This window comes from Protomyctophum parallelum (genome assembly GCF_964188405.1).
Source record: "Protomyctophum parallelum genome assembly, chromosome: 23".
In the NCBI taxonomy this organism is placed as follows: Eukaryota; Metazoa; Chordata; class Actinopteri; order Myctophiformes; family Myctophidae; genus Protomyctophum; species Protomyctophum parallelum.
In genome coordinates, this window is record NC_139715.1 from 18,733,203 (window position 1) to 18,748,982 (window position 15,780).

General features: G+C 43.6%; 1 protein-coding gene across 1 annotated transcript; it reads right to left on the bottom strand.

The window, feature by feature from the left end:
- Positions 1 to 1,558: 1,558 nt before the first annotated feature.
- Positions 1,559 to 15,475, bottom strand: LOC310854055 (ribose-phosphate pyrophosphokinase 2). Its single transcript, XM_083758536.1, has 7 exons — positions 15,149 to 15,475; positions 10,828 to 11,011; positions 7,516 to 7,614; positions 6,314 to 6,438; positions 4,911 to 5,084; positions 4,411 to 4,570; positions 1,559 to 3,513 (listed from the first exon to the last, which is right to left on the bottom strand). Exons 1-7 carry the CDS (start codon positions 15,268 to 15,270, stop codon positions 3,421 to 3,423), a joined length of 957 nt encoding a protein of 318 aa, XP_083614662.1. The 5' UTR covers positions 15,271 to 15,475; the 3' UTR covers positions 1,559 to 3,420.
- Positions 15,476 to 15,780: the final 305 nt, after the last annotated feature.

Genomic DNA, 15,780 nt, shown 5'->3' on the forward strand with positions numbered 1-15,780 from the left:
GTTATCCACAGATCCGTGCAGTTAGAGGTAAAAACACTTTTCGGCCCGTTATAGCGCCACCTTGAGGCTGAGTTGAAATTGTTCATGTGGCATTTCTTCCTTGGCCTAGTGGGAATGTGCGTGCACAATTTCACGGAAATCACGCGATGTGTTCATGATTTGCAGCATTTTGTTTGAAACTGAGCACTCCTGTGAACTTTGGAAGCCAATCTTAACCAATCAGGATGGAGTCTGAGAAATCTGAAAGACCCGCTCTAGAGAGACTGTGTACCAATTTGCGCGATGTTTGGACAAAATCTGTAGGTGTACTGTGCAAAAACTTGTTTTGCACAAAGCAGCCTCCTGGTGGCGCTATAACAGGCCGTTCTGGAAAGTTTGGGGCAGAGGTTCATCGTTGGCATCCAGGGAGTGTGTGTGCAAAATTTGGCATCGACCGGGTTAACGGTGGCCGAGATTAGCTGCTCACGGACACACACACGGACGGACACACACACGGACGGACACACGGACGGACGGACACACGGACGGACGGAGTGCAAAACATACTCTCCCCCCATGCCTTCGGCCTGGTGGAGACAATAATAATAAAGAGGAAAAACCTCAGACAATTGAGTGTGTGGATAAAGGAGTTGGGAGTGTTGCATCTAGAAATAATTAGATTCATCTTGTCATAAAGGGGACCCTATTATTTCCGATCTGGTCACCCATTATTGACATGCTTGATGGACTAAAGTGAGTGAATTCAATGTTATGCTGCCAGGGATGGATTTACCCCCACGAATGCCCCTGGGCCGATATCCTTCTGGGGGATCCCATAGCATGTGTGCAAAACTTTCATTTTTCCCCGCATTTTTATTTACCTAGATTTAACGCAATCAACCAACCACCAATTAAGGGCCCCTCAAACCAAGTACCGCGTGGTCCAGTTACCCCGAAGGGCCCCTGAGAGCCAAGGGCCACGGCCCCAGCGGCCTAATGGCTAATTTGGCCCTGATCACAATGCATGAGCATCATGGCCATACAATGTGTGCTTTTGACCACATCTTCCAACGGTAGGCCTATTCACCAATGTCTTTCCCTTAGATCTGCACACTTCAATGGATTGATCCTATGGAAAACACTATCGAGAAGAGCATTATTTGTGGCTTCTCTTACCATGCAATAATGAACTAATTCATAGTCACGTCTTTTCCTGATACAATCTTTTTTTATACACGCAACCCATAGCAGAAGCATTTGTTTCTCCATTTGTGTTTTTCATTGTATTCGACACCCATGTCTGTCTGGCCCAGATATTTGTAGCTGTTGATACATTAATCAACATTTCATAAACTATTAAGACTATTTAGGTCATAATCCAGAGTAAAACGTGTTAAGACCCACTAAGGAACATGTGATTTAAAAAATAAAGTGGCACCACCTGGCTGACGGTAATTTTCTATAGTTTAAATAAGGCCCAGTATCACATTCTATCAATACATTATCCTAGGAATCAAGTACCTTGAATAATAATCGTCTGCATTTCAAACGATAAGGAAACAATGACTGAATACATTGGTAAGCCATTGTCCAACTTTATTGTCAAAGAAACTGTGTAAAAAAAAGGTGAGAAAACAAGTGAAACCTGCCAGCCCCTCATCATTGTAATGACTTTATCTCGACACAAAAACGTAACACTAAACCAGCATCTGGGCTACAACTTTTTACACAAAAGCCTGATCAATAGCTTTTATAGTCGTTAATTACATCAGTAACAATTATTATAATGTGCATCGAGGGCGGTGGTCTTCAATGTATTTAACTTAACTTATTGTGTGTCTTGTTGTAGGTGCAAGTGGAAAACCTTTGACACAGGGTTTTGTTTTATCACACCACTGGGGGGGGGGGCATTTATTTCTCTAGCAAGAATGAAAAACACAACAAAAGGTGTATTTTGGCATTATTTTTTAACATTCCATAACTAATGTTGCAAAGCACCAGGGTGTGCATATCAAGGTGGAGGCCATAAAACATACTGCACTTGGCTTGGGAAAGACTTTTGTAACACCAACTTGCCACCACAAGGTGGCACTACCTGATTCAGATTTCAAGGTAAAATCATACATAGTCAGGAAGACATTTCAAAGCAGCACAACAAGGACATTATGTCTGTAAATCTTCACAATTCTCTGCAGATAGTAGTTAAAGGAGCATTCAGTGATTTGGAAAACCCGCCATTCGGCCCGGTAACAAGATGTGCACATGCATGCACTACGCGACGGGCCAACAGCACGCAACCAAGTCCCGCCCCCGCCCGATCATGATTGGCGGAAGGCCCCTCTCTATCCTAATTGGATGAAGGCTGGGCCACCTAGCCAAAAGCGAAGGGTTTATTTTTTTACCACCAGAGGTTAACTGGGGACAGGGAGGAACTCCTTATGTGGTCAGCACACTCTATAGTAGGGAGGATTATCACAACAAAATAAAAAAAGAATTAAGTGAAATCACTGAATATACCTTTAATTAAACCAATATTAAGACAGAGGGCAAAATAGTGAAAGCACAAAATCAAAACTCCCTTGTGTCAAAACAGAGTCTTTTATTTCTTCTCAAGACTCTTTTAAGCATCTATGGTCAAATACAGCTTGGTACAGTCTCAGTGGAATCGTACCCGCTTGCATGGGTATTGAATTGATCCATGTTAACTCATTGTGCATAACCTACCTGTAGAACAACTCAATATAGCATTATCTTCAATAGTTATTAAGCCAATAAAAAAATAACAACACTCATAATGGCTAATCGCAGAACACTTTACCCCACATAATTATGCACCTTTGTTTTCTTTTTCTCTGTAGTGGAACGTTCTGAAAACATAAAATCAATCAAGCTATGGGATGGTAGATTTCTTGTGAACCTAACATGAGGTAAAAGGAAAAAGAAATGGACCCTTTGGTTAAAACTGAAGAAAAAAAAGAAAGAAAATCAAATTAAAACAATCACAAAAGGTGACACCACTCATAAATAGCAAGTTGTTCTCCAAAGAAGAACTAGAAGAAGAAAAGGCATTTTGCTCCCGGGTTGAGAAAAGTCAGAAAGAGAAAGATGAAGTGTGTATTAGGGGGCGTGACCTTCAGGGGACGGTCACATGAGCGGTGGATCTGTCAAAAATATTGCCAGAACTTTTATTTTTTGTTCCCCCAACCGCGTCACGGAGGGTGGTGTGCCAAAGGTGCGTGCAGATGGGGCTTATGCTTCATTTCAATTCCAGCCTACGAAGATGTCCCTTGCTGGAAACAGTCCATCCACAGGCTCACAATGTGTTGTGACGTCACGTGAGCTTGTAGATTGGCTATTTTCGGCAAGTGATGCCGTCGTACGACGAAGTATAAATCAGACCTGAGAGGCGAGGGTCTCTCTCTCTCTCTCTCCTCCTGGCCTCTACAAGGGAACGTGGCTGAAGAGGTAGGATACCGACTCGCCGTTGTGAGTTCTGCGAATGGCCTCGGCCAGGATCATGGCTATGTCGATGACCTGGGAAAACAACAACAAATGTGTCACTTTTGAATGGAAGAAAGAATAATGGATAATGGATCGACATAATGTAATAAAACAAAAGTGGGGTGGGGTTTTAATAACTGAAGTATAACATAGAGCACGGAAGTCCTGACGTCACTGTCAGTAGAGGGCGTCAGTCCACAGGTTCGTGTACTTTTTATTTGCATTGTAATCTCCATAATGGGATTTTAGATCGCCTCATATGAGAACTGTGTTTGAAAAATAAACCGATCACCCCGGCCTTTTCACTCATATGGATATGAAGCATCGACTGAAGGTTGAAATGTACAAATATACCCAAAGAGTAACAAAATAAGCGTTAGAAACGACTCGAACAACCCAGATACTACATTTCCAGGTAGGCGGGGTTGCTGCATCTGCCCATCGCACAACAGAAACTGAATGTTAATTAAGTTTATTTTTATTTTATTGATATTTAATGTTTCGTGGTTAGTACAAGTCGAGTCACCACCAGCTGAGCTTACGTCAACGAGGAATCTCAGGAGCGCAATGTGTTGACAGCTGGGCGTGACGTATATTAGCAGCGGCATTGCCTTCATATGTAGTTTCAAGGCTTTTGCGGCCACATTAATTCAATTTTCTCCAGAAACTGGCTGTACCAAATATGAATGGACATCATTAACGACGCACAGCCACTCCCCTGACAGAAAGGCTGGGGTGGTCGGTTTATTTTTCAAACACAGTTCTTATATGAAGCGACCCAAAATCGCCCTATGGGGATTACAATGCAAATAAAAAAATACATGAACCTGTGTATTGGCGCCCTCTACTGAAAGTGACGTCAGACTTCGGTGCTCTATAATGCTTAAAACACCAAAAGGGGTTGCCGTCCTAAATGGTTTAATGGTGTACCTGGATCTTTGGGCAGGACTTCATCTTCTCCTCCTGGGGGATGGTGTTGGTGACCACTACGGCCTCGAAGGGGGCGTTGTTGATGCGCGAGATGGCCGGTCCTGAGAAGATGCCGTGTGTGAGGATGGCATACACCTTTATGGCCCCGGCGTCTATCAGCCTAAAGATGAGGTTGAATGCAACGTTTAGTTACATTTACAATGCCACAAAGGCCTTTACATAAAAATAGAATAGCTACAAGTGAACATATTTCAAGACTTGTTAAGGAACGCCGTGACTCCACATTGGACCAAGCTAAAACATGTTACTTTTGATGTGCACAATATTTTGTGTGTGCGAGAAAGAAGATGGACTAAGTGTGATGGAACCAGTTCTACAACAGGAAAGCTACTCCTCAGATATGTAGTGATCGAAATGGTCAATTGAACAAACAATTAATCAACAGAACATTTTGTGAGGTCGTCTCTCTCTCTCTCAATGAACGAAGGAAGGTCACTGACTTGTCTGCGGCGTGGCAGATGGTGCCGCAGGTGTCTGCCATGTCGTCGACCAGGATGGCCACGCGGTCCTTCACGTCTCCCACCAGAACCATGCGGTCCACCTCGTTGGCCTTCTTGCGCTCCTTGTGGATGAGCGCAAAGTCCACGTTGAGCCGGTCTGCTATGGACGTCACTCTGAAGGAACAGATGTCAATGAGACGTGCGGACTGTAATCTGGTGCGACAGCAGCAGGTTAGAGCAGGGTTTTCTTTTTAAATCTCATTCTCAAGAAATACATTAACTAGTATGGAAACGCTCAGAATATTTACAGCTTGTTGGAAATATAATCGAAAAGATGGAGAGCAGCATGACCCATGTGATGTATTTCCTGGTGTAGTCTATTGAGTGAGTGAGTCAGCAATCTTTAATGAACGTTATGTACCAACACAAGTATAAGAGCCCTGGGGACCCTGGTCAACTACCGTTAAGTACATGGGTTGTTGTTATAAGTTGTTCCAACACCCTCCTCTGTTTATTATGAGGTACATATGCGATGAAACATTTCATAGACCAGGCTGCATTCAGACTTTTGATAAATACTGTACATGTACACATGTAAAAACCCTTATAAGAAACAATTCTCTGAAACACGTCTCTGGATCATAGATCGTCCCCTACTCAATTTCCAGGCTCCGTTATGGATGGCGACCTTGTTTTTAATGCCCGCTTTGCTAAGGCTGGTCACTTATTTGAACTCCCTCCTGCTGCAAAACTCCACCAACTCCTTTACACATCAACCTTGTTTGTCTTTTAACCACGTGATCTACAATCTCACAAGCTCTGCTATTTTTAGATTGTAGTTACCCCTGGGCATGTAACAATTGTGAATAATTATGCAAAAATCAATAAGCTCTTTAAGCATATTCAAATATCCTTTATTTTGTGACTGGCCTGGCAAACCGCTGACGCCGCTCATTTTAACTAGAGCATGTCTCTGCCTAAAATGACCACGGTATCTAGCTTTGAGAGCAGCATTTGTTTCACCACACCACCCATTAATCATCTACTCCCCAAAGTAAAAGCCAGACTAGGTTTCCTTTTTCGTAATAAAACCGGCCTCACCCGTTCAGCGAAGCATGTTCTAGTTCATATCACCACTCTCCCCAGCTTTGAAATCTTTTCAGCCTATAACCTTTTCAATGTCTGAGTCTTTACCTGTTCCACTTACAATTACCAGTGCCCGATTCACGCCCCACACACCCAGACCTCCCATGGACACAATTCATAGCAATCGTCTGCTGCCACTGATGGGAATGAGCTACAGCTGCTACACAAATCATCAATTTACAGCCGGAAGCCCGTGATCAACAATTCATCCAGCAACCAATCTGTTTCCAGGCCTCGGATTCATTCATCCTGGTTACCTTTTGGCACCTCCTGCGTCTGGAGACACGATTATGCAATTCTTCCATTCGGGAATGTTCTCTCGGATCCACTGCAGGACGGCAGGCTCAGCGTAGAGATTGTCCACGGCGATGTCAAAGAAGCCCTGCGAAAAGAACAGTGGCAACACTAAAGGAAAACGTTGCTGACAGAATCAATGACTGGCCTGCCGATTCTTTACGTACGGAAGTAAAAGGTGAATCAGCTTGAAATAGGCCCTGAAAGCTTGTATTGTTTGTTTTTTTATTCTGTAGCGCGTTTTTTTCTTCTGTAGCGCGCGCACACACACACACACACACACACACACACACACAGCTCACTTAATATGCAACCAATATTAAAAAGTGCAAGGTATGGGCGTTTGGGGAGCACCGTGCTCCAATAGCTAATTCAATTCTGTGCTTTTTTTGTTGTTGCAAATGTTAATACGGTAATATATTCAATCAATCAATGTGTGATTGTGTGAGTGTGTGAGTGTGTGTGTGTGTGTCTCTCTCTTTGTGTCCGCTGTGCGCTCTGCTGCGCTGCGGAGGGAAAAATACAATGAACTGGAGTGCTGTTATAGTTTAGGCTGACCTAGGATCAGGTTAGTGTAGCCGCAACATGAATGGCTGTGTTACTTGTGTGATGATTGTGGTTTAGGATCAGCAGCGCAAGAGCTATGCAATGCGCATGCATACCATGCAAGGCAAGCCAGGACGGGCTGGTTTGAAAACACTGTTGTGCAATTCTACATATGATGGATCCCAACAAGTGTTGTGTCAGCCAAGACAGGCACATCTGTTAAAACTCTGATAGTGTAATAAAACAAATGATCCGTTTGGTTCATTTTAAATGCACGCATGCTGAGGAGACAAGAAGAGACAAGTCTCTCTCTAGCTTTAATAATAAAATAGTAATTGGTCAATACGTCCGCTCTCGGAATGTTGCAAATAATCCGATCTCGGTCGGGCTCTGTGCCGACATGTGAAAGAAATCTCGGAACAGGTTAGAATCGGACGAAATTGTCATGGGTCCATTCGGGTTTGGTTTTCTCATTTGAAAATGTTTTCGGAACGGGTCGGAAACGGATATAATTTCACAGATTCTTTCTGGGTCGGGACCATATTTTTGAGTAGCTACCAGAGATCTACTCTGTTCGTACCCACCTGAATCTGAAGAGATCTACTCTGTTTGTACCCACCTGAATCTGGGACGCGTGGAGGTCCATGGTGATGATGTGATCGGCTCCGGCCACCGACAGCATGTTGGCCACCAGCTTGGCAGAAATGGGTGCACGACTCTGCCACACACACAGCAAGACACAGTCATTTGAATGTAGGGGTTAAACACTGATGGAATACAACAATACACACTGCCCTGCTGCGATGAGAAAGTCTAGCTCCGCGATAAGAGGCAGAAATCCAGTAATCTTTCAACTCCAATATGTCAAATTCAATACACCATTCATGCGTTTACAAATGAGTCATTTGCGTTGGACACGGTGGATGTAGCAGGGATAAAAGAAGTTGGGAACAATTTCAATTTAGGGATTTTATAGACACTCTTATCCAGAGTGATACATAAAAGTGCAAGGTTGAAAAAGGTAGAAGCCATGAACAATTTGTCAAACACCAGTGCAAGTAGTTATGGGATTCTTAGTGATAAAAGAATAGGGAGAACAAGCGGGATGCATCAAAGTGCATCAAAATAGATGAAACAAGACAAATCAAAGTATGGAGGAAGAGGAATCAATTGATGGTGAAAAGTGTGTTACTTTTGGAATGGAATAGAAACCCACTTTTGTTTGATATTCATAGTGGCAGGGTCAGAGATTTATGATCTTTCTATAATCTAATCTTTCATGGACGTGATTAGAAATCACAAATCTAACAAAAACAAAGTAGAGCCATTGTGCTTCTGGAATTGATGAAGGAAATGCATTAACTGCTCACTCTTCTCAGAAACGCTAATGTCTGTATGTCAAGTCCCAGGTTGATGAGATCATTTGTAATCCATTACTGAGCTAAATCAGAAGGACTGACTAATAATGTTCTTTAGACTTCAATCCATATTCCTCAGTGATTTGACCCTTGTTTGTCCAGCATCTGTGCAGATAAACTTTCCCAAATAGATAGCTGTTATTTCTCTTTAGAAGGTGGGATGAAAAGCTACGACAACCTCTTTGAAAGAGGGGGATGAATACAATCATTTCAATCAAACCATTTAATATTTAAAATTCAGGCGCTCCCAAGTCAAATCTTTGCCAAGCTAAAGTACAAGCTGTAAATCCAGAAGAAGACCTGCACAGGGTCAAGTACCAGCCACAGCAGAAGCTCTTTAGACCCTGGTATTTTACACCTCACTGTGAGTAAAAAGGAACACTGCTTATGATGAACTGAATACAGTAGCCTGAAGGCTGGTGCAGGAGAGCCAGAAGAGAAACCATACATCTCACTTGATGTAGATTGAAATTGTATTGCATTTTAATGCACAACATGTGCTAGTTTCAATTGATTTGATACAGACTGCAATGATACTCAAGCCAATTAGACAATCCAGTCAAAGAATGTAGATTATTTTTCTCAAGCTCCACATGTGCCGGAGCTGCTGGCTACTACAACAACAACCAACAACTGGCCCACCGTGAGATAATGATTTACAAGACAAGAATGCAGTGTGTGAACCCATTTGTTTCTGCACCGTGGAATGCAAAATGTCCATGTCGTGAGCCTTCAATAAATGCATACAACGCTCATTCGAGAACAACCTTAAAAAGAAACATTTCAGATAAGGTTGCTGCAGTCCTGTGGGAAACCTGCACAGATGACCTTTCAGAGAGTACAAGTCACGCAAGTAAATGGAGGCAAGACACAATTTACAGTCAATATTGCAACATAATTCTATACCGTGTGGTATATGGCCCAGTGACCACTGGGCCATGGGGTTAGGAGTTAGTGTGCGATGTTGCTGTGCAGTGCACCTTGGAACTGTGTTTCCACTGAGTTTCCGCTGTATAATATACACACAGTTGTGTGTTTACATCTTTATTATAATATAATACATGGGTCCGTGGACCACTGGTGGTCCGTGAAGGTGTTGCATGTGGTCCCTGACCATGCATTTAGTAATGTAGGAAAGTGAAGATTCATATTTGAATTTATTGTATTGACCACAAGTTGAGAAACAATGCAGTAAATTATCTGGTGACAAATGATGACGCGTCGATGTTGTAAGTTTACTGGGAAGTCTGATGTCAAGAACTTCCACAGAAAAGTGAGTTAGAATCTCAAGGGAAACCGGATTGCCTGGTTGAGTAACCAATATAAGTAAATGTGCCCATAATCAATCGTGTCTGCTTACTCATAGAATATGTTACAATGAACAGCAACATGAGTTTAATATGGAAGGTTAATTTATTTCCCCCACACCACGACCATATCCCCCCTCCCAACACAACAATGGTACCCAGGTTAATTCTCAGTCAGGGTGGTGGTCCCCAGGTTGATTCTCAGTCAGTGTGGTGGTCCCTGGTTCCTAATCAGTTGAAAACCCCTGATATAATACCATGACTCAAATACCTTAACACCAGATTAGTCCTCATTACGATGGCATCAAGGCCCGCCAAAATACATTTTAGTCGACTAAAATTGTATGATATTTAGTAGACTAAAACTAGACGGACACTAAAACATTCCAGGTGAGTAAAACTAAATGAAAACTATTCAAGAGACTATGGCTAAAACACTGCACCCATCACTGAAGTGTGTATTGTGTGTGTGTACTACTGTATCACTGATGCAAATATCCTGCATCCTTAGATTCAATAAATTGAGAAAGGACGCAATCATGTCACCCTCCGGAGGTCCTGGGATGCAATACTGTACTGAACTCAGTACTGTACTGTAACTGTAACGTTGTTGAAGTAGAACTCATAAAATGTCCATGGGTCCCATCTAAAAGACCATCCCTGGGTCCCATCTAAAAGACCACCCCTGGGTCCCATCTAAAAGGCCACCCCTGGGTCCCATCTAAAAGACCACCCCTGGGTCCCATCTAAAAGACCACCCCTGGGTCCCATCTAAAAGACCATCCCTGGGTCCCATCTAAAAGACCATCCCTGGGTCCCATCTAAAAGACCACCCCTGGGTCCCATCTAAAAGGCCACCCCTGGGTCCCATCTAAAAGACCACCCCTGGGTCCCATCTAAAAGACCACCCCTGGGTCCCATCTAAAAGACCACCCCTGGGTCCCATCTAAAAGACCACCCCTGGGTCCCATCTAAAATACCATCCCTGGGTCCCATCTAAAAGACCATCCCTGGGTCCCATCTAAAAGACCATCCCTGGGTCCCATCTAAAAGACCACCCCTGGGTCCCATCTAAAAGGCCACCCCTGGGTCCCATCTAAAAGACCACCCCTGGGTCCCATCTAAAAGACCATCCCTGGGTCCCATCTAAAAGGCCACCCCTGGGTCCCATTACATTGAAAACCTTGTATATGTCCAGTTATCCACCTTGTCCTTCTTGTCCTGCCGGGCGTAGGGGAAGCAGGGGATGACAGCGGTGACGCGAGACGACGACGCGATCTTGCAGGCATTGATCATGATCAGCAGCTCCATCAGGTTGTCGTTGATCTCGCCGCAGCCACTCTGCACGATGTACACGTCCTCGCCGCGCACGCTCTCCCCGATCTCCACGCTGGTGTCGAAAAGGAGAAGGAAACAGTACAATATAATTAATTATGTCAAACTCAATGGGTCCAGACAGCTCAAATAAGCTGGCGAGTGACGGAGACTTGTGTCACAAGTTACACTATTCAAGTCATTCATTGCCATATAATAAAAACACAAACAGAGTCTTGACAGGCTTGAAAACTTGAAAGGTTTTTTTTTTAATCACACAGGGAGCAGCCGTATGCCTGTGTTATGGCTGGGATCCACGAGGTCTCACGGTACTCCTCATGTGAACCGATACTTGTAGGTGCGAGGCGCGTAAAAAAAGGCTCAACACAATTCTTGGCTTATCTCGGCTACATTGAGAGCGAGGGCCTGCCCCTCGACTGTACTCGACTGTACTCTCGACTGTACTCCCAAGTTGAAATGAGGCTATGATGATGATGAATTCAACTACTGACTTGGGCGGAAACAAACATGTCAACTTCACCGGATTATTACGCCCGCTCTGCCTGCCAAATTGCCCCATCTGAATGCCTGGAAAATGATGACTTTCTAGTTTCTAGGCTCTTCTCTTCCCTTGTGAAAAGTCCTTAAGGATGACCAGGATACAAGCAACCCTGGCTCCAAAATTGACCACAGGAGGTGTGGCTTACTGTAAGTCCAAACTGTGGCTTTACAGTAAACCACAAAATGCTTCAATAATGTGACAGTGATGAATTCACAATAAACAAGTTTTTGGTTGTCTGGTTTGCAACAAAAGTTAAAATACAGTCAGGGCATTGGACATAGGTTTGCACTTATGGCCGTTTCTATGTAGAACAAACAAAATGAAGGCAAAAAGGCTGAGTTGCAGAACATGATAAAAAAATCAATGCCATCGGTGTCTACAGCAGCGCTTCTCAAAGTGGGGTCCGCGGACCCCCAGGGGTCCCCAGCTACATGATAGTTTGGAACCAAATGGGCCCTTATGGGTCTGTAACTCTGCGTGTACAAATGGAACCGAGTTAAATTAACATTAATTTTACAATATAAATGGTGGAAATAGAAATGCCATTAAATGGGGGTCCGTACTCCGTAGCCTAATGCAGGTCTGTCACACTGGGGGTCCTTGAAATGGAAAATGGTTTAAGAAATAAGAATCACTGCTAGAGCCATAAAAATCTTCTCTTAAGGGGGTCCCCAACATATATTTTGAAATGGAGGTCTGTGGGCTAATTAGTGTCAATTTGGGGGTCTGTGACAGGAAAGTGTTTGGGAACCACTGGTCTACAGGCCGGCACATCAAAGCCAGAGGACGTAACGGACGCGTACGTGAAACATTCCTCATGATGGAAGGATGACCCCCGGCAGCTCCCCAGTCCACATCATCATGTGACTGACGGACACAAAAAGGAGGTTGGGGGGGCAACCTGGGCCTGGCCTATATGCAGAGCATCACAAAGCACCTCCTGCTAACGTTTGCAGAGGCACCCTGCAGTGCCTCTGTCACTAGCAGTGACACAAACGCCCCTTGTTTTCCCCAGACCTGACAGTCTGACAGTTACAAATGTTCAGTGCGAGTTGTACTGACAACTGAATAAAGGGTGTGTTTGGAAAGATAGAGTGCTGCTGTTTCACTGTAAAAAAACAAAAACAAAAAAAACCTTTGGTTCGTAGTAGTCCAACATCAAGTCGTCATTATTTTGAAGAAAAGTGATTTTTAATGTATCATTTATGACTGCGGTGAAATAGGACATTTTAAAGACTGAAAGGTTTATAGGAGGTCTTCAATAATTTCTCATGAGACAGAGGGAGGAAATGTTTTTACAACTGATTGAAACTGTCATATCAGAAACACACAAAAACAACAGGAGAAATGAGTTGTCTAATAGAAATTAGGAAACGTTATATATTACTCGAGCACATACATTTTAGGTCCAGTCATAAAATTGTCCTCCTGGCCTGTAGGCTGTAATACTTAGTTGCACGGCAAACCGCCAGACATGATGCACAACAAAGTATAAACTAAAGTGCCTTCTTCGTTTGTCTCTGTCGAAACACCTTGTGTCTACTTTTGTTCATGCGAGGACATTATGTCTGTGCAAACGTGCAAGAAAGATTAAGTAATCCACACCCCTTCAACTGGTCCTTGACCTCAGCAAGACAACGAAATCTGTGTCAAATTGTGAGAAAGCAACGGTGATTCAAAAGCTGTGTACGCCCCCTTTCCAGTTAGGGAGTCAAATGAAAATAACACTTGTGTTGTGTCCTTGGAGAACTTGTAGGCTGCGGTTTCCCTGGATCTTCATTAGACACAGATGTCGCCTCACGAAGCTTTTGCCTGAAAAGGCTAAATCCTTTTCAGGGATTATTGGTTGGTGAAGTTTTATTTATTTATAAAGCAAACAGCTTATCGCACAATTCACCAGCTTTGGGTGCTTTCATTTTCTCCACTATTAGAGGTTTTTGGTATAGCATGTAAGAACGGGCACAACAAATATTGCCTCAGTCAATAAACTATACAAAGTTTTACCGGCCACAGTTAAAAACGCACTACTTTTGGGCTGATGACTTTAAGTTGTGGTAATTTTCCACCATGAATAATACCAGGTAAGTGGAACTTAAGGTAACATCATTAACAATTTATTCAACTTAACAATTCCCATTCAAGAAATAGAATGCACAAGTGAAACTTGAAAGTGTATGTTTTAACTCACTTCCAACACAATCAATGTGAGCCGACATCTTTTTTGGACAAAAGCAGGTCATCACGTTCAAAAGCAATGAGGCCTAGGCCTTGCCACCATTGCACTAAAGTACAAGGGCCTTAACTGACCAGACTCAAGGCCAGGTAATATCTAGACTAAAGGTTACAAACGTGATGATAAGTTGATAACCCTGTTGCACTGCCCTGGCTAGCTGCATGCCAGTACTGATTGACCTAATCACAGACTTGCTTCCTTCAGACAAATTGAGCTCATGTGATGTGATGGCAGACTAAGCTTAAGCTGTCAGATGGCATTTGTAAAAGTAAGTGTGATTGGTGATGAATGATGAACTCTTCCCAGACCCTCACCCCTGGCCTTAAACACAAAAAATCCATGCCTACACTTTACTTATACCTAAAACCATTTGCCATATACCATTGGTTTAAAAAAAAATGCCTCTTTGGCCTCTGGCACTCCAATATAATACCATTGCACAACAAAGCACTAACAAATTAACCTAGTTATAAACCTAAACATTTTATTGGTCGGGGGATGGGGGCGCGCTCAGAGCAGTGCGGGGGGGCTGATTGGTTCGGGTTAAGACTCTTACGGACCAATCAAAGCGCCCTGAAGGCTCTAATATCTGTCATACCTGCAGAAGGCAGGCATGTAGGCAGCAACGAGTCACTACCATGTCTGAGTCTGACGCATATACATATTATCAAAGCGTACAGACACGCCCTAAGCAATTATACAGTAACGTTTACAGTCATTTCAGGGCTACTGTTGTCATTGTCACTGCATATGTATTGCATCAGCCTGCCATAATATCACCAGTTAATGTTTACATGCGGCATTGTGGCCAGGTGGTCACTCACGTGTTACGAGCAAGCCAAAATAAGGCACATGGTGGTGGCACTTCATTTATTATTATTGCCCCGTGCATGCTTGCCAAATGGCACCGCACTCACTGGCTCCACTGCGTATTACACCACCACGCTGCTATAACAATAGTCGTTCGGCGACGATAGATATGCCTTCCAAAATGAAATCACAACATCTCGAGCAACAATAAGAAAATAAAGTTTACCATATTAAGCAGCCCTTTGCGATCGATTCGGCACAACATAATATACAATGGTTTCGGCAACTGCCTCACACAAAAGCCTAATTTCTACTTAAGTTGCACGGCTGGTGTAAATAGCAGATCTGCAAGCTCTCACACACACACACACACACACACACACACACACACACACACACACGAGATGAATATTGTTAGCTTCCCGGCTAACTTACGCACATGTGATACATTACAGTCACATACAGTACTATATGCTCCATCACCATTGCCAACCTGCTGCTACCATAGGCCAGCTAATGCCAGCGTAGATCACCCAATAATGTCCACTATAAAGTAAACCATGTAGATGTCATACATTATATTTCACGTGCTGTAAATGTTTATTTACCATGTCTCCTGGTTGCTGAACTTCTTGGTGATGACTTTGCCCAGGTCCAGACCCAGGCGGTCGGCCACTTTCTGGGACAAGTCGTGATGGGAGCTCCCGCTGAAAAGGACAATGTTGGGCATGTCTGTCTGTCTGTCTGCTTGTGCTGTCCGCAAAACAAAAAGTGCTTACAGAATAAAATAAAATGATAAAATAAAATGTTTACAATAAGAAATCAATGTTTCTTCTCCCCCCGGGCCCGGGTTGTTGACAGGAGAGTGCGTGCTATAGCTTTGTGCTGTGCATTGCTAGGTTGAGGTTGTTGTTGTGCACACACCACACACACACACACACGCACAGCACCGACCAGACGACTGGGAGGAAGGAACAGGCTAGCAGCTAGGATCGTGTGCGCGCGCGTTCGCGTGTGCGCGCGCTGAAGCGGAAGTGCCGCTTTCCCATTGGACGAGCAGTCTACAAGGTCCCATATACCGAGGGGACGGTTGCCATGGGCGACAGCATCACGGCCTGTGGTGCACAGTTTTGCACACTGCACAGTGCACACCACAGATCTATCGCGCTGTGCACACTGCACATTGATTGATTGAATACGTTAATGACAGTTTGTTCGCAGTGAGCACACAGTGAAATTA